General features: G+C 42.1%; 1 protein-coding gene across 2 annotated transcripts in view; it reads left to right on the top strand.

The window, feature by feature from the left end:
• The window catches only part of plxnd1 (plexin D1), a 64508-nt gene that overhangs the window by 35714 nt on the left and 1380 nt on the right, over positions 1-27414 (top strand). The window contains exons 14-36 of one of the 2 annotated variants that reach the window (XM_032520988.1): positions 1809-1914; positions 3269-3408; positions 3741-3926; positions 4300-4384; positions 4882-5148; positions 8554-8703; positions 11404-11518; positions 12103-12210; positions 13757-13869; positions 14932-15036; positions 15991-16121; positions 17049-17247; positions 17355-17501; positions 17674-17830; positions 18190-18293; positions 21198-21261; positions 22526-22560; positions 23179-23283; positions 23472-23635; positions 23724-23871; positions 26543-26683; positions 26799-26904; positions 27014-27113. In XM_032520988.1, the coding sequence (XP_032376879.1) occupies positions 1809-1914; positions 3269-3408; positions 3741-3926; positions 4300-4384; positions 4882-5148; positions 8554-8703; positions 11404-11518; positions 12103-12210; positions 13757-13869; positions 14932-15036; positions 15991-16121; positions 17049-17247; positions 17355-17501; positions 17674-17830; positions 18190-18293; positions 21198-21261; positions 22526-22560; positions 23179-23283; positions 23472-23635; positions 23724-23871; positions 26543-26683; positions 26799-26904; positions 27014-27081 (2944 nt within the window). In that variant the 3' untranslated portion in view covers positions 27082-27113. Of the gene's footprint in view, positions 1-1808; positions 1915-3268; positions 3409-3740; positions 3927-4299; positions 4385-4881; positions 5149-8553; positions 8704-11403; positions 11519-12102; positions 12211-13756; positions 13870-14931; positions 15037-15990; positions 16122-17048; positions 17248-17354; positions 17502-17673; positions 17831-18189; positions 18294-21197; positions 21262-22525; positions 22561-23178; positions 23284-23471; positions 23636-23723; positions 23872-26542; positions 26684-26798; positions 26905-27013; positions 27114-27414 lie in introns of those variants that run through there. The other variant, XM_032520986.1, reaches the window with a different exon arrangement.

The raw sequence follows: 27414 nt of genomic DNA, 5'->3' as shown, positions 1-27414 counted from the left end.
GCTGCAATGTTTATTGGTTAATCCGTCTATCCATCTTTTTTGGGTCCATGTCACAGTAATTTCAGTAATTATGTCATTAGAAATGATTGTTGTATACTGCGGATAAGAGCTGCAACAATTAAAAAACGAATCAGCATCTATTTTAATAATTAATACTTTTTTAAGTCAAACTGCCAACTATTTTCTGGCTCCAGCTTCAACACAACAAACAATCGACAAAACAATCTGAAGACATGCTTGGATTTTGAAAAAACTGTAATGGACATTTTTTTTAAACTGTGTTTCAGATTAAATTAATCAAGAAAACACTTGTCAGGAGAAATGATAATGAAAATAGCTACCCTATCTGCACAGAAGTACTAAAAAAAGTAATATGAATGATGATAATGATAAATAACAAGGCCATATCTTCCCTGTGGGGTTTCCATTACGCTTTTATACTTCCGCCAATGAGGTATTACAAACTAACTGCATTCTATGTGGTATTAAAATGTCTTTAAGAAACCATAAATCATTCAATGCTACAGGCTTAATTCATCACACCTTCTGTATACTCTGCCTTCTCTGTACTCTACAAGATACATTGTAATTTTTGACCAGATTTAGATTCTCAGCCTGAATCCAGTTAGGCCCGGAGCAATCCTGCAGGTTCGGACTGATTCAGGCTTCAGTTGCTTTTATTTCCCTCAGGCTTGAATCTGTGTTTAATCATGTGTTTCATTTTATTTTTCTTTCTTATCCTAAATCAGAGCATGTGAAATGACACATTTTCTTCAAACAGGTGCTCCTCTGCCTTCATGGCACACGTCTGACAGGAGTATAATTTGAGTGTAATGACTTTACCTGATCCTCCTGTAATTAAACGTTGACTAACAGATGGCTTGGACTGCAGGTTATGTAAACGTATTTTTAACATCTTTTCAAACTTATAAAGAAAATCCATGTTTAAATTGATTTTATTATCAATTGATTTAGTAATTAAATGCTGCAGTGGTTTGGGTTCAGTCAACCCTGGTCCCAGACCCGACGGCCTGACCCCAGCCGAGCCCCCATCTGTTCGAACCCAGCCTCATCTCACCGTATGTCCTGCCAGGTCCTCCTACATAAAACACAGCTCCTCAGCTTATGTAAATTCCCCATAATTCTTCTGTCAATCATCCGATCACTCGCTGAGAATTTATAACCACTGTAGCACCAGGCACCTGACTAAATAAACCGACAGGGTGTCAAGCTGGAGGGGGAACATGTGAGTTGATAAAGGTTGGGTTACCCCCCCCCCCCCCCAGAACATTTATCCCAGTGAGGACCCAGAACAGTAGATCCCTGTGCTTCGGTGCACCACTGTATCATTAATATGAGACGTCCCTGTAGAGCGTACGCTGATGACACAAGGCTTAATCACAGCCAGGAGGCGAGAGAACAAGTCTCAGCAGCCCCTTAATCTCCTCTGTGGTTAGACACATCTGGTCCGAGGCGCTTTGAACCCTTACATCTCCTAATATCTGATATCTCAAGGCTTTATTGGATTCCATATGTAAATGCAATATGGTCTGATGAATTAGTTCATAACCACCATTCTCCAAGATTAATTATGTCTTTGTTTAGCTGTCATGATCATATTGGTTCCCCTCACTTGCAATTTTAGTTTTTTTTTTTTAATAAATTCATTTATTAGATTACAATTATATGATGCTCTTTTGAGGGTTCTCATCCATTATCATCAGTTGTTTTTTTTATTATTAACTGATCTCTGATTATAATGTTTTGACAACCAAACAAGGAGGTCACACTCTTGTTAAATTTCCCAGGCTGGTGTGTGTCACTGGGAGCTCTGCACATGACAGGGCATATATTGTCCAAGTGGATGTGGATCAGAGTGGGACGGGCACGTCGAAGGAGATCTTCTCATACTTAGTGAGTATTCGCCAGATATATATACCCTCCTGCTATTCATTGCTGTCTGTTCTGTCCGTCTCTCCCTCCACATTCTTCTTCTTCTGTGCTCTCTTGTTCCTTCTTCCCTACTGGGAAAGCCTTCCCAAGTGTGTCAGTTGAGTGTTAACAGATGTGTTTTATGATTCTGAAGAATGTGAGTGTGTGGGAATCTTCAAACATTCATCTGGGCTGCAACTTAGCACCATTGTCATGCTGCACTTGCTGCCAGCAAAAACAAATATGGCGATTGTTGGAATGTCCCTTTGCTCTGAATTCATCACTGGTAGAGGCAAGCTAGCCATTATTGTGTTAATCGACCTCGACCCACACAGTCTCCCATTGGATTTAGAGTATTCAGCCATTGGAAATACCCATGTAAGTCCTTTGGTTCTCTTTGTTTATAGATAAAGACTTTTTATTGTAATTCAGTGCTGGAGCGGTCTATCATTTCAGCAGCTCCTAAGACCAGCTCTGCCTGTGAGTCATCCCACAGAGAAATTACCCCCATCTTGACGGAGAAAACCCACAACAAAAAACATTATACTGTGCTGTTGTGGGAACTCACTTTGGTTTTCCTTATTCATCTCTGAGATGCTCATTGTGAGAGGGGTTTTTAGCAATGTGTGTTGCGGGGAAGATGTGAGAGAAAGGGAAAACAGTTTGGAGACAGGATATGTGCCTCTACTGCATCTCCTTCCTCGAACCTTTAGACGGAAACATCTGCCTCCTTACGCCCACTCCGGCACTCAAACATACAATAGGTCTCCTCCATCCGTGCACACTGAGGAAGTGAATCCTGTCAGGGAGGATAAGAGGTATCCCCGGAGGCAAGGTTCAATGCGGGGATAGAAAGTTTGGAAAGAGAGGGAATGCTGATGCAGAGCTGGACAGAGATATACATCTTCGCCCCAGGAACATTTGTGTGTGTATGTGCATGTGTATATATGTGTTTGCCTGTACATATGACTGTATGTGCATGCAGTTTCTCATGTGTATGCATGAACGTTATTGCCTCTTTGTATAGCTGTCCTGCAAGCTTGAGCCCAAAGGCCTGTTGGCTTCAACAGCAGCACTTTAACATATTGCAGCGTGGGCTGTCTTCACAGTTTTCTTCCCTAATTTACTGTAATAGTCAGCAGCTGTCTCAGCCAATCTCTGAAGACAAGATATTTGAACCTCAAAGGATGAGAAAAGATTTGTCAAGGAAAACATCACAGCGCACAAAACACAGTTTGACTAAATCTGTCTTTTCCTGTGACAGAAGCTGTCAGATGTCTAGTGAAAAAAATATTGTTTTGTTCATTCATGTGTCATTTCTCTCGTCTGTATTCAGGTCCCAAAGCTGCTCTCCATAGAGCCAACGAAGGGCTCTCGTGCTGGAGGAACTATAGTCATCATCAGAGGGGAGCACCTGGACATTGGCTCTCAGGTCAGAGTCATGGTCAACAACACGCTAGAGTGCACCATTATAGAGTGAGTACTGATTATTTTGAAACAGCAATGTGTCATTTAATGGTGCTGTAAACTGGGGGGAGGAAGGGGGTGGTGCTTGTATCATGTGGGCGTGCCAACAGTTTTGTTGTCATTACGTAGAATTTATGATGGGGGCAGCAGAAACTGTGCACAATAACTTTAAGTGTCCCTTTAAAGTCAGGTGCTCTGCTTGTAGCTATAGTAATGTTTAATGTATATTTATGAAATATGTATAGTATAACGTTAAGTCTAAGCTGAAACAGATTTGGGTTTGGGCACTTGTAGACATAACAAGATATGCAGTCACGATATTCCCCTCATGTTTTTTTTAGGAAAACAGATGAAAGCATTGAGTGCACCATGCCTCCAGCCTTACAGGCACACACTGACTCACTCACAGTGTCAGTGTGTGTGGAGTTTGAAAACGTTCCATGTCAAAGTGCAGAGCTTAGCACTGCCTACATCTATGAGAAGAACCCCACCATCAGCTCGATCTACCCCAAAAAGAGCTATCTCAGGTAGTAGACTGTTTCTGAAATATTACGAAAAAACCACGTTGTCTTAAACGTCTCGAGCTGGAGGACTCTGCGGTTCCCCTCCTAGATTCACTGACAAAAGTCATTACTGTAATGTCGTCCTGATTTGCGGCAGTTTCTCTTTATTGTGTTCTAAATAGCACAGCATGTATGTGATAGCAGATATGCACTGTGAACTGTGTTATATTATTATCTGGTCCTCTGTTTCTCTGTTTGGTGCAGTGTGAGTGTCCCAGTATTTGCATACCAGTATGAATTTGACACATTTTTGTCATGGCTGAAATGTGTCTCTCTCTCTTTCTCTCTTTGTGTGTGTGTGTGTGTGTGTGTGTGGGTGTGTGTGTGTGTCACACAGTGGTGGCAGGACCATCACAGTGACAGGCCAGGGTTTTGATCTGGTGCAAAGTGCCACCATGGACGTCCTGGAAATTGGAGAAAAAGTGAGTAATCAGCTGGATTGTTTCCTTTTCACTTGATAAAACTCTCAAACCAACATGTGTGTTTTATTGTGATATGGATCCCCCTGGGTGTGAAATAAGTTTTATAAAGTTTATAAAAATACACACATCAAACTTGTGGTCATTTATAAATAAGTAGAATATAATGGGAAACTTTTGATTTTTATGTGTCATGAAGTCACACTTCTAACAACCTAACAAATCTAAAGGACTGGTTTGAGATTTTCAGAAATATGCTGATTCACTTTTGAGGTATTGGTAGGCTGATTTTGGTATCAATCTTTTTATCTAACTCTGCAAGGAAAGCTAATGTGCAGATTTCCCAAAAATGTCAAACTATCCCTTTAAGAAAGATACAGTTTAGCTATTTTAGTCATATAGTGAATTATTTTTCAGGTAGATTATGTCATTAACCATCTGACAGGTTAATGGAAAAGAATGCATTTTAAGCTCCCTTGTCTTCTCTGGTCCTACCTCAGCGCTGCACAGTGGTTTCCCCCTTCACAATCACCTGCCCATCCCCGGCGTCCAGCCAGTCCCAGCAGACCTCAGCGCAGTTTATCTTAAACGGAATCCTCTACACGGGTGACAGCCCCTTCCCCTATGATAGTGAGGAAGAGGAGGAGGAGGAACCTCACAAGGGTCACTTCCCGTTGGAGTATGTGGAGGACCCTCAGTTTTTCACTGCCAACAAGGAGAAACTGATTAAACACCACCCAGGAGAGCCACTGACCCTCATCATCAACGTGAGTGACACTGCTGAGACAGGAAGTTCAGATTAGTGCCACATTGGTTTTCTGATGAAGACAAGTGAATGTTCACCACTAATTGGATCGAATGTTGTTTTATTGATTACATACACTTTATATTAAATGTGTTGAACAATTTTAAGTAACAGAAATTACAATATTTAAAAAATTAATCTTAAAATAAATAAAACATTTTTGGCAGAGAGATTACATAATTGTTATTTGGCTAAATTATTACCTCAATATTTCTGTGTACAACATAGTGACAATGACGATCTTTAGCAGGTAATGTTACCCTTGTTTGCCATCATAGCTTGGCATATTAGCATGCTAACATTTGCTAACTTGCACTAAACATAAAGTACAGTTTAGTCTGATATCATTAGGTTTGCATGTATTTGGTCCCAAATCAAGTATTGGACAAATTAAAAATTTGACCTGGGGAAGAAGATAGATGAAAAAGCAAAGCATCAACAAAGCAATAACAATTTATCTTGAGGGGAACATGAATGTCTGCACCAAATGTCTTGTCAATTCATCAAACAGTTGTTGAGACCAAAAATGTGGACCTCATGTTGGCGCTAATTGACTGGTTAGGGGATTACTAAAGGAGGATACATCCCCTGGGGACCATGAGTGCCTGAACTATCCAATCGTTTTTTGAGATATTTCTGGACCAAGAAAGTGGACCGACCGGTCAACCAAGTGACCTTGCTTGTACCTGGAGATTGTGTTTTATATTTTTTGAGAACGGTCAAACTTAAAGATCAGTGGGGCGACCTCTAGCTCTCATCCGGTTAGAGCGTGAGCCCCATGTGGGCTGAGTCCTTTGCAGCGGCCCCAGTTTGAGTCCGACCTGCTGCACTTTGCTGCGTGTCATCCCCCATTTATCTACCACCTTTCTTGTCTACTGTCACTATCTAATAAAGGGAAAAAGCCCCAAAAATGTATCTTAAGAAAATATACTATCAGCAGAAAACACCATTATGAGCTGTTGACAATCTCGGCTTTCAAAAACCCATATTCAAATTCTACATAGAACAAGTGATGGTATTCTCTAAAGGTTTCTTGGCTCCAAAAGCTCCACTGCTGTAAACAGACTGTTGCCCACTGTGAACAGCAGACAAGGCTGAGCGTTCCTTTATTCATGTTCACATAAAACGGAGGCACATAAAGCACATCAAAGGCCTATACCCTGAGACGTGTTGATTTCAGTTGGGGGTCTGGGGAGGGGGGGAAAGGGGGGGAGGGATAGGGGGGGGGGGGGGTGCAGTGGCAGCTCAGTGGGAGGTCCCATGCTCCTGTGGTCTGGCTGATCTAAGCACCTGTCTGCATGGATTCATCACCTGAAAGGGCTGCGGGCTGTGACACAGTACGACATTCAAATGCTAACAGCACAGACAGGGAAGTTTGAACACAATGCATTGTGATTGTCAGGATGAGGCCCCTGCGGAATCACTGCCTCAGCCTGTCTACATGGACAACTCGTCTGTTGTTTCCTGTTTTCTTAGGTGGATTCCACTTGTGGTGGACCTGAAGGGGGGAAGGACTTGTTAGTCAGCCAGATCCTATATTAAGGACCTGAGCTGGAATGTGGGTGGATTTTGTTTGCTTTCATCCTGTTTTGGTCCAAAACATTTAAGTGTGAAAATGTTGTGTAAAGTATGTTTTACAATATGCTCAAATGTATTTTGTATGGTAGTTTGATGCACTTTTTATTTATATGTGTATAATGAGTGTATGCATCTTTGTTTGTGTGTACGTGTTTTGTCTGTGTAAGGAAGCATTTGTTGACAGAGACCCAGGGGGTGGCATCCTGCAGTAGGGACAGGACAGGGTCCTAAGGGTGTAATCAAAGCAAGGAAGCACACTGGGGATAAACACACACACATACTTCCTTACTCATCATTCTTATATCAAAGGGAAATTGCAGTTTCACACAAATTGGGTCCTATTTTTGTAGTTTTTTTTTTGCATCATTCCTACATTAGTAATTACACGGTACATACAAATTTAACTTAAGAGTTCTAGGAATGCTGTTACATCCTGAAAAAGAAGACTGACAGGGCAAGAAACAAGAGCAGTCAGATTATTTTTAGTGGCCGTTGCCATGATGTTAGGATGAGAAAGCATGTCTGTCAGTCGTGCAGAGAGGAGGGCGAGGTAGTGGTGTTTTTAGCCGTTGATGCAGCAATTTTAAGCCAAGAAGTGTGTCTGTCAGTCGGGTAGAGAAGATGGCAAAGTAGTGGTGTTTTTAGCGGTTGATGCCGTAATTTTTAGACAAAAAAGTGGGTCTGGCAGTCGGGTAGAGAGGACTGTAAGGTAGTGGTGTTTTAGCAGCAGTTTTTTTTTTTTTATTTTAAACCAAGATAGGGTGGTTGTCAGTCTACAGAACTCTGCATGAGCATGGGCTTTTATGAATGTCAACATTGCCAGCATCTAACGTTAGCTACTCCATTGTGCTGTGGAGTAATGTCTTGCTATGTGACACTAGCATCTAGCAACATTGTTGGAAGCCCTGTCAACCTGGCAACCTCCGTGAACTGGGGAGGAGGGGCCGGGGTAGACGACTCTCTCCAGTATTTTGAATTTGGAATGCAGAAACTATTTTAAACGTTACCTGTCAGCAGTACATATTGGACCTTTAAGGGTTATTTCAGTGATTCAGTATTGCACTTCTTGAAAGTGTGATGACATATAGAGACAAAAAAAATCAAACCAACAAGCTCCAAAAACACTGGATCCTACATTTCCCATATTGCAACCTAATAGTATTTTCAGTAAACCCTTCTTGCTTGGTAAACGTCTATAAAACTCCGTGCCCCACTGGATTTCTGTCATAAATCCCCAAGTTGAGATTGTTGGAGTGCCCCTTTAACTGAACCAGAAATTAGCAGTGAGAGGTAGGAGATTGGATTGATAAAAAATAGCTGTACAGCTTATTCCAACAGGCTCCTGTAAAGGCCCTGAGAATGTTTTTTTGGGCAGAGGCAGGGATGACTATCAGTGGGTTTGTTTGTAGAAACTTCCCTGGCCATGTGAGAGGGGCTGCGGGAATGTTTGCTGCTTTAAGCTGAACCTAAGCCCAAACTGGATGACTATTTTGCTGGCTTCTTCTGTGTGACCGCTGCATGACAGGCCTGCCGCAGCTCGGTTTCTGTGTGTGTGTGTGTGTGTGCGTGTGTGTGTGCGTGTGTGTGTGCGTGTGTGTGTGCGTGTGCGTGTGCGTGTGCGTGTGTGTGTGCGTGTGTGCCCGCATAAGAGAATGCATGTGTGTGCATGTATGTGTAGGTTCAATATGCTGTGGCCTTCATAAATGTCATTTGTGCCTGTTCAAACCAGCCCCCTCTGTTTTCTTTCAACCGACGGACTGACGGCTGTTTTTGTTCATTTCTGGCGCAGAAAGGGCCAACTGATCTGGACCTGGTGCCGGAGGAATACTCGGTGATGATTGGCTCCTATCCCTGTAACATCAGCTTCCACAACGACCAGCTGTTCCACTGTACCATCAATGGACTGCTGAGCTCCAGCGAGAGAGAGTTGCCTGTCACTGTAAGTATGCAAACATATAAAACGCCACAATAAAATACAAATACACATGAAAATATTGTTGGATACACACTGATAATTAAAGGATGTCACCCATCAGTCACATAGTACTCGTAAGCCAAACGTTTAGTCAGAACCCAGACCATCTGGGATGTTCATTGAAACAGATTTCATTTGCACAGGTCCATGCAGTGATATGTATGTGTCTCTCCCCAAGCACTACGAATGGTTTGTAGTCTCGGAGCATGCCACCATGAATCAGCAGTTAGGGGGCGGTGAGCCGTCACTCTGCTCCACAATGCCACAGAACAACTGTGAAATGTTTAGCATCCTTTATCTCTTTAATCCTTTATCAGTCCGTTTTTCATCGCCAACACAATCACCTACCATGTAGACACTAAGTGAGACCTGACTCAGCGATGGTTTCACTTGCTTGTGTTTTTGTTTTGTCTCCGAATTCCCTACATCGCAATTAATGGTCTTAATCAAGATGTGGACAAGTACTGCACATTCCTGATAAAAACTAGACGCTCTCTTTCCTCTACCCACGTTTCCCATATGTCGTCGGCCATTCTGATTGGGCTTTATTAAGGAGGAAAAGCATTCATCTATATTTAAATACAAGCTAGACTGTGAGTGGTTTGCTGAAATAGCTCAGAAACACATGTTACTCCGTCTCTATCTGTCAGTTGAGTTGTAATGCTTCTTCACTTTAACACAGAAATAGAAGCAGAGCTCTTTCATTTTGCATTTTTCCCTCCTATTCTGTCTCTCTCCCACCTTGCGTACCTGTGGCTCGCTCTCGTCCCCACTCCCCACCTAACCGCTCTGCCACTCAGGATGTCTGAGAATAAACACAGGCAATTAGCAAATACATAATGGAAGGGTAATGGTCAAATGAGATGTCATAACACAAAAGGGTGGGCTGCCTGCACATAAGCAGAGAGGATGATTAATATGCCCATTTGACGGAAATAAACACAAGACATTTTCCTTTGTGTCGGCACATTTGAATAAATGTATGTATGTTTGGCCGTTGCATAGCTTATGGCCATTTATGTTTCTTCACTTACTTTTGGTGGCATATCTATTTTTACATGCCCATGTTTCGCTTGGCTCTGAAGTGGAGCTGAGCTGCAGAAGTGGATCTAGGGAAGTTTATACCCCAAGCGAAATAAGAACATGGAACAATGGCATTTTCCCCTCCATTACACCAGGCCTGGCTGATGCAGTCTCTGGAAGACGGCCTTCCCTCGCTGGCCTGGGTAGATTAATGCCTGGACTAGAAAGAGAAAGATGGAATGAGAAAAATAGGGAGCCCAGTGTGCCAGTTCCCCCCTCAGAGTTGAACCAGCATAAGGGGGATTTGGTCTGAGGATTGGAGGCTTTTTATCCGAGGCTTTTTTATGAAGTATGTTCGGATTGGGGAAGGAGAAGGAAGGATGTGAAGTGGGACCACAGAGACTCTGCTGACTAATCAGAAGGCAGAAGTGAAAGTCCTTTTCTTGTCACATTTGGGTTGCTCTGAACTGGCTGACTCTTACAGCTCGTTGCAGCGAGAGGCCATTTTTCAAAATCTACAATGTAATTAATTTTTGTGTCTGGACCTGTGTCCATGAAAAATATGTTGTGTCTGCGCATATGTGGATGTGTGCAGGAACTTGTGGTTCCATTAAAAAAAGGCCATGTTATACTGCATGCACTATTATACTGTATCACAAAGAAAATACTAAAAGCAACTACTATGCATTGTCTGCCAAAATCAAATTTGCGTTTTCAGCTGGTAATAATTAAGTACAGTATTGTCAAACCAGATGTACAAGATTTACATTAGTATAATATAGATTTTTAGAGAAAGTAAAGAATTGGAATGACTCAAAGCTTTCATTTGACAACCTTGGTTCCAGGGAGGTATTTGACAGTTTCACATCTTGAGAAATAAGCCCAGGCCTTTATTTCCTCTTTCCTTTTTTTCCTTACACAGCTTTGGAGTAGACTTGTGACAAAATTTAAACAGTGGCTTTTCAAGACATGTCCTAGTGTACAGTAATATTCACGAAATGCAAATGTTTGTTTTTGAGTTGAAACGATGGTCTGTTATTGTATGGTCTGATTTAAAATGATTGTTTCTTAAAAAACAAAAAACAAAAACAAAACTAGAGCGTTATGTAAAGCATAGTCTAACCAAAAGGTCAAATATCTTTACACGTTTCAATTTACTACTATCAGCTGTAGGTTGGGTAAGATTGATGGTCGATATAAAAAAGATAGGCTTAGTTTTTAATGTGATTAAAGTGAGTTTTATTGACATATATACAGTATCTATATTATGTCATATTTAACGGCTTTGTTAAAATGACCTTCATCTCTTATGACTATAGTTGAATGAATATAAAAGACTTGCATCGTGTATATGGAAGGATGTTTTTGTGGTAGATTGTATTTATAATGATTTGGAGAAGAGTTTTTTGTTAGCAACATAAGATTTAATGTAAGAAGTTGTGCTATGCTTCTAAAAGATTTCACCACTGCAATGGTCTATTTTGTGTCCATGTGGGCGGCAAACAAATAGGCAACTCTAACTACTACAATAAAAAAAAGATTTATATAAAAGAAAATTAAAGAAAATATGACATGATGAGATATGTTTTTGTATGCCAATGTAATGGTGAGAAGAAAATGTTTTTTTTTTTTTCCTCTTAGGTGCAAGTGGGGAACTTTCGTCACACCATCGCCAAAGTGCAGCTCGGCGGCAGTGAGCTGGCCATCGTTGTATCCATTGTGGTGTGCTGCGTGCTGCTGCTGCTGTGCACTGTGGGTAGGTTGTGTACACATGCTCACCATCAGATGATGTATGTGTGCCTTCTGTAGCGATGGATGCTCCAGATGTTGAACAGATAAAAGGAATTCTCGGGTCATAGTTTCCCGCATTCCTGCTTCATCCCTCCTCAGTACCCAAAGCACAAAGACCCCACTGTTCCCTTTGCTGTCTGTGTGCTTACGTGTGTATGTGTGCGTACTGTACTTCTGTATTCTTTGTGTGAGTGTGCTTGCAGGGCAGGTGTATGGGTGAAAATTGCTGCTATGGTGGATTTGTCTGCTTTGAGTTTGTTCTCATATGTTCACAAAACCCTTATATCTTTAGGTGTGACATAACCATTGAAATAATATTGCACAAATTCTATTTATACATTCACAAACAAGAACATTTTCATTTGCATGTTCTCACAGTCAGATACATTTATGCACATATTTTTCACAGGCTCACAAAAGGTGATATAAAACCATTTCTGAACGTCATTTCAGAGACATTTTTGATCCTTTAGATTCTGGTTTACTGGAAGTTTTCAGTGTGTGATTACGGTCTTTGAGTTAAAACACACTGCACGTTGTCTTTCTCAGCTCTTGTAGTGTACTGCACAAAGAGCCGAAGGGCGGAACGCTACTGGCAGAAAACCTTACTCCAAATGGAGGAGATGGAGTCCCAGATCAGAGATGAGATCCGTAAAGGTGTGTTTACACAAAAACCCACAAATGAACAGACACTCATACATCCTACACTGTTGTACAAGCTCTGCTTTGTGAAGTTGTTTAGATTTCAAATAATGTTTTGTGTTAAAAGACCTTGTGTCACAAATGTCTGTGTGTATTTAACCATTTCTGTCATTACTGTGCAATATTTATTCATTTGTTGTTAATACCTAACTACTTTTCACACAATATGTACACAAAGCTATTTTATATATGTATATAGTTGCTGTCAGGACTCCACTCTGCACTATCTACCTATACTTTATTTATTACTTACTTTATTTTTATATTTTATTTCCTTATATTTTGTATTTTTATGTTTTGTGTCAACACTGTAAAGGGTTTGCTTCAATCTCATAGCACAGGTACTGCACTTGTGTTTAATGACAATAAAGACATTCTGTTCTATTCTATTCTATTCTGTGTGTGCGCGCGCCCGTGCGTGCGTGCGTGCTTATGTGCGTGCGTGCGTGTGTGTGTGTGTGTGTGTGTGTTTGTTTAACGTTTCCAGGCTGAAGTATGAGGGATCTTAACAGTTGACAGTTTTGTGCTGAGTAAGCGTGACTCATAAAACACAGTGTCTGACAAATGATCAGTCAGACACAGGCACACTGATTGGCCACATCACTTTTGCTGTGTCTATACCCTCTAGGACCAAGGTCTGTGAGTGTATGTGCTTAGTGCTCTGTGTGTCTGTGTGTTTGTGTGTCTGTGTGTCTGTGTGTTTGTGTGTGTCTGTGTGTCCGTGTGAGCCTGTGTCTGTGTTTCCAGGGCATTAGAGTAAAGCCGTGTGAAGGCCACTCCACGTCTGAGCAACCAGATTTATTGCGTAGAGATGAGGGGGACGGATAGAGAAAGAGAAATGGAGGGAGGAAGCGATAGGGCCATGAGTCCAAGGAGAAGCAGAAGCGTGGGAGGGAGTGGAGTGGAGTAGAGAAGAGGAGGAGAGGTTATTTAGTCAGAGGACACAGATTTGTGGCTGCGCTCAGGGTGAATGTGCACAAAGTGAGAGATAGTTCTGCTGAGACGAAAGATGTAATAAAAGCAGGAGAAGAGATAGGAAATTGACATATTCCAGGTTACAGGAATGGGAGCGTTTTGGTATTTGTTTAAAAAGTGAGGCAGAGGGGAGGTTTGGTATTCAGGTCTGCTGCATCCAATCAGGTGCTGATGGTTTAAACTGACTGGTGGTTTAGAGAACGCTTTAGTGAGATGGCGAATGAATAACCTGGTGCAGTAAATGAAATAGGATTCAAATCCCTAAGGTCTTGTATCCTCTTCTTCCTACACCAACACAGTCTGAAGAAACTGGCATTGTAACCCAAATACGTCATCCTGTGACAGGAAAAGCTTTTCCATAAAGGGATCTCCTGCGTCTCATTAGAGGAGAACATTATCCTCTCATAGAACATGCTATCCAATAAAGGGGCTACAGTGTTAGCATGCAGATTCAAATTAGCCATTCAAAATCAGTCCCATGATTTAAACCCTTTTGGGTCTTTCCATTGTTTTTTTGCCATTTCAGGCTTTGCAGAGCTGCAGACGGACATGACAGACCTGACCAAGGAGCTGAATCGCAGCCAGGGCATCCCCTTTTTGGAGTACAAACAGTTTGTCACACGCACGTTCTTCCCCAAGGTGAGGAAGCCTATTTTTCCCCACTATCTGATTTCAGCTGGCAGACTGACAATAGCATTTTTCTCAATGGGGTTTTAATATTCTCTTCCCCCCTACATGTCCCATTTTTCCCACTGCTTGTAATATGCAGGATGAAAATTCACCTTGAAACTTTTAAACATACAGTAGGCATTTACTGAAGTGGAGCTCAGTGTTGGCACCCTGCAGGAGAGTTAATATGATCTCTATAGGTAAGCATTTTTCTGATGTGATCCACCCTGAAGGTAGACTGTGGGTCTATCTTCCCACCGATACAGACAGACAAAACTCAGCGGGCTTTGTCTTCCAACCACAGGCATGGACTTTCAGACAGAACAATGGTGGGCACCGAGACATGGAAAATTTCCCCATGATTTCTCAAAACACTGTCCTCACTCTGCTCATACACACACTGTGTTTTGCAAGTACACAAGCTCTTGCACAACTGCAGCCGCCCTTGTCTGTTGCAGTAGAGACGGGACACTGTTTTCTGTTGTGAAGGAAGTGAGCGGGGGAGAGTGTTGAAAAGCTGCATAGAGGGAAACATAAATTCAAGTGTTTCTGCTTCAGTATCATCTCTCCATAGTTTCCACTAAAACAGCAAACACTCTACTCACGACCCTTTGTGCTCTTTTTTCCCACCAGAGCTTCTGGTTCTCTTAGATTACACACACACACACACACACAACACACAGTGTTTGACACAGACTTAGACAAAGTTAGAATAGAAGCCAAATGTAGCTATGCTAAAAAAGGCAGACAGAGTTGAAAAGGCTGCCTCTTGGCTCTGGGTCAGTTTGTCTCTGAAGCCATTAAGGCTCATGACGTTTCGTGTCATGGTGTTATGTTTCGTTTTCATTGTCAGTAAGGGGCCTATTCAGGGCCTCTTCATGAAATTCTGTCCTTTTGGTCCAGACTGCAAATTTACCAACAAAGTCTCAAGGCCAGCTTGATTGTTTTTCCTGTCTATCCATCTTCCTGTGTTTATGACTAGAGCTGACTTTGTATTACAGTTGTCTGTTTGTGTGTTTATGTGTGTTTCAGATGTGTTCCGATTACGAGAAGAGTCTGGTCCAGCCCGCCTACGAGAATGATGGCCTGGGACCACGTGTGCTGCCAGAGACCCACCCGCTGCTGCAGGACTGGCAGGTAAAGGGTTAAGCCATTAGGTTGTTAGGTTAGGCTTTCTTCTGCCAGACTGCCTTGATTTAGCTCCTTTTTCACTCTCTTGTTCCTCAACTGGGTCACACTGGTTGATGAGGAGTGAAGAAAAGGATATTGTGCATTTTTGCTTTTGGGTGCTTGTTATAATGTCCGAGGGGTAAATCAGCGTGCTTTGTGTTTGTGTGAACTCACATGCTCTTGTGTGTGCACATATGAATACTAATGCATGTCATACAGTGGTTGCTAGTCAGTGAAAATTCAGATTGTCAAAATAACTTCCGCTCACCAAGTTGTTGGCAGGTTGTTGACACACTTCCCACTGGCTTTTGGACAACCGAATAGTATGCTTTCACATTAAGATCCATCTTTAGTCCATTTCCATAAAACCCTGTGCGAACGGGAGCTGCACATGCATGTGTGCCTGTGCACATTAGGAAGAGAAAAAAATAACGATTGCAGTGCTAGTTTTGGGTCGGCAGCCGGGGGAGGCTGTCTAGCGGTGATGAAGTGCCTTGGATCCACACCGTCTTCCCAGGAAGTGTTTTCCAGGTCATAGCAAATAAATCTCACAGGCGGGCATTTATCTTAATGGACACCCCTGTTCTCCTTCTGTCAGGCTGCAAACCACACCATATGGCTGCAGTCCAGAGGGAAGACTTCATCACACTGCTGCTTAGTCGGACTCGCACCCAAAGATAGGCTATACTCATTAAGTCGACTCTGCAAATTTAGAGACAATCACACACCGTCTGAGACCGGAGCGGGAGATACACCTACCGTAGACGGAGCTACCTGAAGAAGCAGGAGGAGGAGGTGTGATAGAAAGTTGAAGTGTTCAAGAGATCGTGAGATAGATTAGGGAGGGCGCAGCAAGTGTGTAATGTAGTTTAGGTGAAATCACACAGAGAAATAACAGTTTCATCCACCTTCTGTCCTCAGGCTACCAACACAACAAAGCCTAACGTAGAGGAGGGCATCACTCTGTTCTCTACTCTTCTTAACAACAAGCACTTCCTGGTCACGTTTGTCCACGCCTTGGAGCAGCAGAAGGACTTTGCTGTACGAGACAGGTAAATGCATCAACTGATAGAATTTATAGATTTTATCATATTGTGAGGTGTTTTTAAAGCTTCCATAATCAATATTTTTTATTACCAAGAGATGTAATGTTGAAATGTAAGCTGTGTTGCTTGTAGTAACAAACCCACAGAAAGATATCACCATCACCCCTACAGAGCTTTTTACTATCTTTCAGCTCATTGTTTTGGCTTTATGGCCCACAATTTTACTGTTTTGTTCAAAGCCCCAACTGGCAACTGTTTTCACCGAAAAGCCTCTGACAACCCACTGTACACTACCGGCCCACATCCAAACGGCAGAAAGACAATTTTAGCAACTAGCTGGTGGGTGATCATAGTGGAACAAATATTTACTAAAAACTCAGATATATTTCTCAAAAGTTGATGGAGACCAAAACAGAGCAGTGGCCAAAAAATGTATTAATTCTGATTTAATATTTTAACTTGTCATTTAAACAACCAAAGTAGTATTATTTTTACTGTTCAGAAAAGTGGTTGTTACAGCTTTGTAAACACTTGGTGATTTATCAGTGTAGCTGTTTTGGTCCTGATGTCCTAAAACTAGCCAGTCATTGTGGACATTCAGGGAAAGATTCCAGAGGCAAGACCACATCCCTTTCCCAGCTCAGTGTCAGCACTTACTGACTGATGTGGCCCTTCTCCTGGATTAAAGGGGGATTGTTAGGGAAATCCCCTGCACCTCTGGATTTACTCACCCAGACACTCCCTGTATTAGATCAGTCCTTTATTTGGCTCTGCAGTCACAGGTGCTGTGGGGAAGAAGAAAACTTGTTGTTGTTTCTGCAATGTAGTTATTTTAAACTCTCCATTGACCACACACGCACTGACAGGGCATGATTGCAAGAGCATGTTTTTGCTCATCTGTCTCCTCTGCTAATCTGTTTTCTCACCTTCCAGATGTAGCCTGGCGTCACTGCTCACCATTGCCCTTCATGGTAAGCTTGAGTACTACACCAGTATCATGAAAGATCTTCTGGTGGACCTGATTGATGCTTCGGCTTCCAAGAACCCCAAACTGATGCTGCGCCGCACCGAGTCTGTTGTGGAGAAAATGCTGACCAACTGGATGTCCATCTGCATGTACAGCTACCTTAAGGTGGGGATGGAAAAGAAGGAGTTTCAGCAAAGTTATGAGGGAGGCTTGATTAAAAAGAATATCCACATATCTGATTTTTATCTTCACTTCTCTGCAACAATCTTCAGGAAACAGTGGGTGAGCCTTTCTTCCTGCTGCTGTGTGCAATCAAGCAGCAGATCAACAAGGGCTCCATAGACGCCATCACAGGGAAGGCCCGCTACACCCTCAATGAGGAGTGGCTGCTCCGTGAAAACATTGAGGCCAAGCCACAGGTCTGATACCTCGCACACTCTCAGTTCATCTTTCACACCCTCAGTTTTGTTTTTTAGAGCTCAGAAAGGTCAATGTCAAACTTACACATCCAATTAAGTTGACTTCCAGAAAGTTTTAGCAATGCTGAAATTCCAAACTTTGCAAAGTTTGAAATGTGTATTATTTTTGCAGAACATCAACGTGTCCTTCCAGGGCTGTGGCATGGACTCGCTGTCTATCAGGGTCATGAATACAGACACAATCTGCCAGGTTAAGGAAAAAATCCTCGAAGCCTTTTATAAAAACCTGCCGTTCTCCCAGTGGCCCAGAGCAGAGGATGTAGACCTGGGTAAGAGCCCCTTTCTCTGATTATTTTCATTCTCTCCCCTCCCCTACCTTCTGAGATATAGTAATCTCCTTTGCAAAAGGTCAATTCCTCTCATGAAGCTCAACTAACCTGAGGCTGCAATATAATAAATGACAGAATGCATGGAGGAGAGTGTACAGTCATAATCACAAAGAGTTATTGCTTTCAAAAGCTGTGGAGCCTGCAGAGCTGATTTGATTAATGGCGTAAGAATATTTCCACAGGTCGTGACACAGAGAGTTAGCACACGGCTGCCCTCTGTCTCGCATATTCTTTTCCAAATTTAGGATGAAATTGTCTAATATCATTTTCATCCCTTCTCCTGTCTCTTTTCTCTCCAGAATGGTTTGACTCTGGCAGCAACAGTAAGGTCCTGCAGGACCTGGATAACTCCTCACTGATGGAAGATGGCAGAAAGAAACTCAACACTGTTTTCCATTACCAGGTGTGTGTGTGTGTGTGTGTGGTGTGTGTGTGTGTGTGTGTGTGTGTGTGTGTGTGTGTGTGTGTGTGTGTGTGTGTGTGTGTGTTTTGTGTGAGAATCCTATGACAGGTGTTGTCATTGTGTACCTGTATATATTGTAACAACAACAATGGGGTCTTGTAAATGGTGTCACTGGCTGTCCATGGGTTGGAGGATACCCTTTGTTTCTAAGTGTCAGTTATTTGTAGGTGCTTCTGAAGATTGTATTTAGGCATACAGTATACAGTGTAATTAACACAGTAATTAGCTTACATTTTACAAAAAACTGTTGATAATTATAATGTTTAACATTAGTTTTGAATACTGTTAATTAACAGTTTCTATGGTAACGTGCATGATTTTTGTACTTTTTTTACATCTAACTTAAAGATCCGCTCCAGACCTGATATGTCTGATATGTTTTTACCCAAAAAAGATTACCTATCTTTTTAAAATTGACCTATTTTACCTCATTAATGGATCCTATGAATATGCAAATATTGTTCATTTCAAAAAGTTTCAAAAGAAAAGGGCACCAAAACACTAAATAGATGCTCCCAAAAAGATTATTTGTTAAGTAAAATTACTAGCCTTCATCAGGTAATATCAAAATGACATGACGTCATAATTGTATTTAATAAATCATCTTTTTAGGAAGATCTATCGGGTGTCCTTTTCTCTTAAAATTGTTTTTGCCTTTTGCTTAGGTACTTGATATCATCGTGGGATGTGCATACACAACCTCAAAGCATTCTCTTCAAACGTTAAACTATATGTCTCCTAGTTTACAGAAAAGTCCATTCTCAGTGAAAGTTGCAGATTGGATCATGCTTGTATGTCCACATTTTCCCTTTCAGCAGATCAATAGTAGTAACAAACTTTGCACTTAGCTCATTCTGCACAGTGGAGGTCAAATCTTCAAGTGAAATGAATCATCTTCCTTATGGAGAAGGGCTATAATAATTTGTTGTATATGTTTTGTTAACTGTTAAAGTCTAAGTCATTAATAATTGGTTGTTCAAATCCATTAGCCAGGTTTTTATACAGTCTGTCTGACAACTAAAGACTAAGTGGGGCACTTGTAAATGATAAACTAGTGACTTAGTGACTTAAGTTATTTAAAAAAAGAAAAGAGTGTGCCAGTGTTTGAATTGCAAATTATTGTTCGGTAGTTACTAAATGACCCCCTCTGCTCAAAAATGTCTTTTTCTTATTATTTCTTCACTTTGATGATTGACCCTCACAGTGCTGAGTGTTTTCACATTCATCTGCTGAAGGGGGGTACACAAGTGTGATGTGGAAACTTGAAACCTCCTCTCCACACACACTTTGTGAGGGACTTGGTATTCAAGGAGACATCTTGCGTCCAACAGTTACTCTTTCAAAATAAACAATATTTTCATATTCATAGATTCTGGATTTTTCACTGGAGGAGATGGCTGTCAATGGAAAAAAAAATGTCTTCTATTGTGAGAGGGTAGGGGGGGGGATCAGATAAATGCTTTGTAAATTTTAAGTTTGTTTATTTAAAGCAGAGTATTCTTTAAACATTTTGGTGGAGATTTTAAATAACAGCTGATTTTATATGAGCCCTTAAGATGATATTTAAGATACTTAATCATGAATTAATATGTACTGTAAAAATGACTACATGCTGCACACTACAATGCAGGAAATTGACCAATCATCACTTACAAATTCAAAAAATATAGGTTTACTAGTTTATTAAACTACTACTCACAATAATGTAAATGTGCTGTATTTCTATAGCGCTTTTCCAGTCTTAACAACTGCTCAAAGCGCTTTTACATCTACAGGAAACATTCACCATTCACATACATTCATACACTGTGGCCGGGTACAAGGTGCCACCTGCTCAGCAGATAAACATTCATACACATTCACACTCCGATGCGCAGCACCGGGGGCAACTCGGGGTTCAGTGTCTTGCCTAAGGACACTTCGACAATGACTGCAGGGGCGGGGATCGAACCACCAACCTTCCGATTGGCAGGCAACCACTCTACCACTGAGCCACAGCCGCACCATAATAGTAATAATAGTAATAATAATAATAATAATAATAATAATAATAATAATAATAATAATAATAATAATATGCATATATAAAATAATATGAAAGAACAATCTAATATAGATAATATATATTATCTACCTATCTATCTATTTATCTAACTATCTATCTATCTATCTATCTATCTATATTATATATATATAATATAGATACATTTGTATCTATATATATATACACTGTATACATTTAATTATCTATATTAGATAATTCATTTTTATATACAGTATACATATATATTTATATAAATAATGATCATTAATATATACATATATTATTTTTAAACTCACTTCAATATTTTTTCAAGCAACCTAGCAACAACTAATTAGTTCTTAATTGTATCCCATTAGGAATGTTTCATGTGTCAATGTGCATTTGCTTATGTCTGCGTTCATTTGTGAATGAGTAAACAGTCGTTGGGTGACCCTCGACCTCTGACCCTTTACCTGTGTTTCTTAAGTGCTCTGTTTAGTTTTTTCTGAGCCATGGGGACAGAGCTGTGAAAGCATTGAGCTGCAGCATGTACTAACAGTCTGGGTTCACTGGCAAGGCTGCTCAATCCATTTCACCGCAGGTTGACTTTAATGAGCCCAGCCAGGCTCCTGCAGACTTGCCACCACTCTAGGTGCACGCAAGACTTACACACAAGCACACACACAAACATACACACCTCTCAACACCGCATTCCTCTCGAGGGCATGCTTAATGATGCTGTTCTGGTGCACCCCAGCTCACCCCTGACCCTGTGCCCTCTGTCCTCTCCTGTCTTTCGTCCTTTTTTTCTCCCTTCACAGATCCTAGAGGGGGCATCGCTGGCCATGAGCATGAAAGACAAGAGGGACAACACCCTGGGGAGAGGTACGTCACCTTCAAACACACCCACTCTGTGTCGCTTTGTCACACACACTTGGATAAATACACACACTCACTTGATCACAGGAAACACATGCACATGCTTACCTGCTTACGAGAACATGATACAATAATGTAAACATGCATGAAACCCCACACCCTACCATCCCCAAAAAGACACAGTGGATATCTAAACACACATGCACCTAATAAATCACAACACTCCTGCTATGCGCAGTAATTATGCTACCTCTTCATTCAGAGCTCTATGTCTGAGTTATAGATGTATTTCATTGGCAAATGTCAGCTTGTGGAAAAATGAACACAAATGGGCCTATTGTCTAGCCTCAACTCGGAACATGATGACTGCTCTGACTGTTGACAGATGAGTTTACATGCAGCTTTTGATGGGCTTGTCCGTTTGTTCGTCCAGGGTCTACCTTACATAATCAGTACCAGACCAGAGCTCAACTCTACTCAGGCTCTGTCCATCAAAGTCTCTCCTCTCATTCATAGTGGGCCAAGAATAGGCTTATGTGAGCCAAACCTGGCTCCAGCTTCAAAGCTTCAAGGGGGTGTTATGAGCTTGTAGTGCTCCCTGGCTAATATAAAACACTGTCCTGCCTGCCTGTGATCAGTGTTGAGGGTCTGGACTGAGGCCCGCTGGGCAGGAGCATCTCTGGCAGAGCCAGCTGTAATGAGAACACGCTCACAATGCTGTTGTGTTTGTGTGTATGCCTGTCTTTGTTTTTGCTGGTGTATGTGTGCAATGATTTACTGTATGTTTGTCTGCAGTGAGCTTGTGTTTGGACATGCGTCTATGTATTTGTATGTTTTCATACATGCACACGGGTGTTTTATTGTTTAGATCTATATATAAACCAGCAAGGTTTAATGCTCTTTCACAGCGCTGGCCGAGCATTACCATCTCATTAGACCGGCTCCAGAACCAATCACAGACTCTGTGTGTCTGTCTCCTATAATCTCTCTCTTTTCTCTCTCCTTTCACTCGTAATCTTTCTCTTTCATTCTCTCAGACAGCTCCCCTCCTCTGCCGACCCACAGTCCACCTTAATCACTTTCTCCTCTCGCATGTACTCTATCTCCCTTTCTCTCCTGTCAATCTTCCCCCAGTGTTTTTTTCTCTCCCTTCTATCTGTCATACTCCTCTGTGCTCACTCCTCCTGTCTCCTCTCATTCACTCAGGTCTCCACCTTGCTGATTGCACATTGTTTAAAGCTATGTGTTTCTTTTTTGTCTTTCTCCTTAGTGAAAGATCTGGATACGGAGAAGTATGTACACTTGGTGAGTACCTCCTCATAGGTAATCGAATGTTTCTATAAGTGTGCTCTGAGTTTATTAACAAAGCTTTTCCAGTCAGCCTGGTGCAGGCATGACGACAGAGAGAAGGGGGTGTTGGGGGGGGGGGTGACTGGAGGTGAAAAGCAAAGCTGCTGAAAGGACATGACAGCACTAATGCCGCTTAAGCTCTTTTATAAACGTCAGCCAAGATATGGCCCCTTTGACTTTAGAATAATGAGTTCCTTGAAACATAATTTGTCGGGTGAATAGTTAGTTTTACACGACAGTTCTGTGATCTAGTAGTAGGTGGATTTTGACTGCTTCTTTCTTTTCCCCTATCCCTTTTAAAACCTGTATGGGCAAGTCAGAGACATGATCTTGTACACAGTAACTGGAGGAAACTATGAGAATTCCCCAACTACCATTACTTCCCAAATTCTGTGTTTTATCTTGGGCTTCAAAATACCCTGATGTGATTTCTGGATCATGTTTCTAATGCAAAAAACAGAAAATTCCCCTCTGACAGCTAAAACAGTAGAGCATTCATTGAGCTTCTTGTGATGGGGTTTATTACTTTAACCTGTGTGCAATATGTTGACTTTTTGGCTTCTGATTTTTCAGGTCCTACCTCATGACGACCTAACAGAAACCAAGAGGTCACACAGGCAGAGCCACCGCAAGAAGGTCCTGCCTGAAATCTACCTGACACGCCTGCTGTCTACCAAGGTGAACACAAGAAACAAGATAATGTTGTCAATACTACAAACTACTTAATACTTAAGTTTCAGCTTGAAACTCAAGTCATTTTTTCATTTCTTGTTTTTATGGCCCATATTAGCTTCTAGAAATTCCCACATCCCATGAAACCATATCTCTACGTAAGCATGAGCCGCCTTATTTCTTTACCTCCACAGGGAACTCTTCAGAAGTTTTTGGATGACCTCTTTCAAGCCATCCTCAGCATCCCTCCAGACCGCCCCCCTTTGGCTATCAAATATTTCTTTGACTTCCTGGAGGAGCAGGCTGACAAACGGGGCATCACAGACCCAGACACCCTGCACATCTGGAAAACCAACAGGTAGACATTTAAACTCTGTGAATAAAGTCCCCTTTGGTCACCTTCCTGTGTAAGTGCTTTAAAAGCTCATCTTACCCTGTCTTTGCAGTTTACCTCTGCGTTTCTGGGTGAACATCCTGAAGAATCCTCAGTTCGTGTTTGACATCGAGAAGACGGATCACATGGACGCCTGTCTGTCTGTCATCGCCCAAGCCTTCATAGACGCCTGCTCCATTTCTGACCTGCAGCTGGGAAAGGTAAGTTTCAAATTCAAATTATGTGTGTGTGTGTGCGTGCGTGCGTGCGTGCGTGCGTGCGTGCGGCGTGCGTGCGTGCGTGCGTGCGTGCGTGCGTGCGTGTGTGTGTGTGGATAAGCCCTGTCTCCTTCTCCCAGGAGAAAGTTTCATTTTAAATTTACATTGTATACATCTTTGAAATCTCTCTCTCTCTCTCTCTCTCTCTCTCTCTCTCTCTCTCTCTCTCTCTCTCTCTCTCTCTCTCTCTCTCTCTTGCACACTCTCCCCCCTCAGACAGAACTGAGAGAACTGTGTCCCCCAACACTTCTGTATACTCCTTAGATAGCTGTTTTTTAGCCTATATTTCAAAATTGGCACCAATAAAAGTATGCCAAATTAGCTATCGACAGTTCCTTTTTTGCAATGTACCCATGGATGTACAGACAAATTACTGAATTATTTTGGTATAGAAGAGAACATACTTTAAAAACATCATGATTCTCAGGCAAGTTCTGGAGTTATAAAGAGGTTTTGATTTCTAAGCAGATTTATGGATGCTTATTTGTTATGGACATCAGAGATAATGATGTCATTGAGAGGTGTGAGTCACACTGAATCAAAGAAATATGTGTATCATGTACATGGTAAAATTTGAGTTATTAATCTGAGTAGGCGTACACATTTTGACACACTTATCCCTTACACCGCATGCAGTAAATTTGCCTCATGTCTCTCCAGGAGTTTGACCACACACACACACACACACACACACACACACAGACACACAGACACACACACCTCTCGAGTCCCCCTGTGAACCCTCATCCCTAAGCCTTCAGACTGTCAGCTCCATCTACCTCTCTTCATGTTATTTCAGCAAAGTCGGCTGATCCAAGGTCACGAGCACCAGGGATCTCTTTTTGTGGGAGTGTGTGTGTGTGTGTGTGTGTGTGTGTGTGTGTGTGTGTGTGTGTGTGTGTGTGTGTGTGTGTGTTCATGCATGTGTCTGTCTGTCTGTCTGTCTGTCTGTCTGAATGTCTGTCGGTGTCTGTGTGTGTGTGTGTGTGTGTGTGTGTGTGTGTGTGTGTGTGTGTGTGTGTGTGTGTGTGTGTGTGTGTGTGTGCTCGCATGTCAATGTCCTCACTGCTCACAAATCCGTCTCATCCCTCAGACACCGTGACCCTGAGCATGCTCTGCTTCCTGTTCCTCTGACTGGCTTCCTCCCTGGAGGGAGCCAAGGACTCATCAAATGATGCTCCTCTTTCACTGAGAAACAGTCTGATTTATATACTTCAATTCAGTGCCAAAGAGCCAGCGCACTCACGACAGAAATATTCACAGGGCATGTACATACCTACGGATGCATAGGCGTACATAAAATCAGAAATGAGACATTTTTGCACACTCTGCAGAGTCCTCATTAACATGTCACATCTGGCTTTGCACGTATTGTGGAGTCACCAGGTTCAAGGATATAGCCATGTTCTCTCCTGTATGTCAAGGAGACTGGCATTATACACGGCTATATTTTCCTCAATGTGTTTACAGTCACTTGTTTGTGCATTTGCATGGATGTGTGTGATGGCCTCGGGACAAGGCAGTGAAGGGTACGGGGTCTGGATTAGCAGGAGCACAGCAGGGGTGAGAAAGAGGGGTAGGAAACCGAGCAACGCTTGCTGTTTCCACGGAAACTCTCTTATCTGGCGAGATGCAGACATTGAGGGCCACGGGGTCACAGGGGGGTTACCAGGCAGATGGGCAAGCAGCAGGAAGTGACCTTGTGGACAGGAAGAGAGAGGGTTCCCTATCAGAAGGTGCGACTTATACGACTGCAGGATACCGCCCCAAACCCCCACCCCATCCCACCCCATCCTACCCCCGCCCCCCCAGCACCTTTAAATTAACACACACACATACATGCATACACATGCATACAAACACTCACATTAGGTGACACAAATAACTCATGACACATAAAAAATATGGTGCGCTGTAAGCACATTTACTGATGCTGAAAGCTGAGGCTGGCCTTCTCTTTTTCCCTGTCCTACTTTCTCTCTGTCCCTTTCTTTCTCGCACACAGCACACAAAGACCTACACACACTCGCTCGCAACAGTAGTCACCACTAAAACCTGAGTATGCCCACAACCTCTTAGCCCTGCTACATTTCTTCCTTGAATAAACACCAGTGCGAAAGCCTGAAGTGACTGTGGAGAGAGTGGCTGAGGTATGAAGGAGTATTTGTTTAGACTGGAATGCTCCTTCCCTGACTCTGAGTTTTTGAGTCTCCTGTTGTGAGGAAAAAAAAGTTCCCTCCCTCCATTGTCTCACTTTAGACTGGTTTAGATCGGGTCATGGACAAATAACATCCAGTCTAACTGAACAGCTCCTTATTATTGCACCTGATTGCAGACTGCGCAATAATGTAAAAACTCCCTTCATTCAAGACTGAGGTCCAGTACTGAATTATTAATTAAACCTCAGAAGAGTTCTGCTTGATTGCATTGAGAGTCCATTTCCGTAGCATTCAGTTGAACAGGGATTTTGAACATTTTGATGTCTTCATGTTCATCAAATGCTGTGTGTCTCATGCTCTGCTCAGATTTATACCAGATCATCAAATGGGCAGAGCCACACTGCCAAAGTAAAAGTGGTTAGAGCTGTGCTGACTGAAATGTTGTTGTTTATCAGGACTCCCCTACCAACAAGCTGCTGTATGCCAAGGAGATCCCTGAGTATAAGAAGAGAGTGCAGTGCTACTACAAGCAGATACAGGAAATGGCCCCTCTAAGTGAGCAGGAGATGAATGCTCACCTGGCTGAGGAGTCCCGAGTGAGTAAAGTGTTCAGAAAGTCACTGTTTGTTAGTGATCTGGCTCCACAAAATCCTACAATTACATACATGTTTAATTTTGAAATCTGATATAAGTATGTTGTTCATACTATAGAAATACAGAAATGAATTCAACACCAACCTGGCCCTGACAGAAATCTACAAATACGCCAAGAGATACAGAAACCAGGTGAGAAAAGAGATTCCTACGTTACTTCTCTGTCTTTCTGATTAGATATGTTACCCATGTTTAAACTCACCCTTTTCTGCTGCCATCACACCTCAGTCGACCCCTTTTGCGGTTTTAAATTTCACAGATGGGTATCAGAGCGCAACGTATCAGTGTAGAGGATCATGTGCGTGTTGAGAGATGTAGTACACTGGAAACAGCCTTATAACCTCTTAAATATGTCCAATCCTCCCTTCACATACTAAAAAATATATAAGGATTCACTTTAAGCAAACAACCTGCTGTTTATCCTTTCTTTATCCATCACTCTTATCTGCTTAATGACACAGTTAAGTTGCTGCTTTACATCTCCTGTTTGTCTTTGAACTAGCCCTCTTCAAGCCCCCGCTGTCCTCCCTCATGTGTCCTTACTGCTGTGACTATTCTCAGGAGAGCTTAGTCAGTGGTGACTGTGCCTTAATGGAGCACCCTCATGATAATACGGTTTAGCTACTTTCCTCTGTCATGCTACTGTAATGACGTGGGCCTGGGGCTTAGATTC

The sequence above is a fragment of the Etheostoma spectabile genome, chromosome 7, assembly GCF_008692095.1.
Source record: "Etheostoma spectabile isolate EspeVRDwgs_2016 chromosome 7, UIUC_Espe_1.0, whole genome shotgun sequence".
Classification (NCBI taxonomy): Eukaryota; Metazoa; Chordata; class Actinopteri; order Perciformes; family Percidae; genus Etheostoma; species Etheostoma spectabile.
This window is presented reverse-complemented; position numbering and strand designations above follow the sequence as displayed.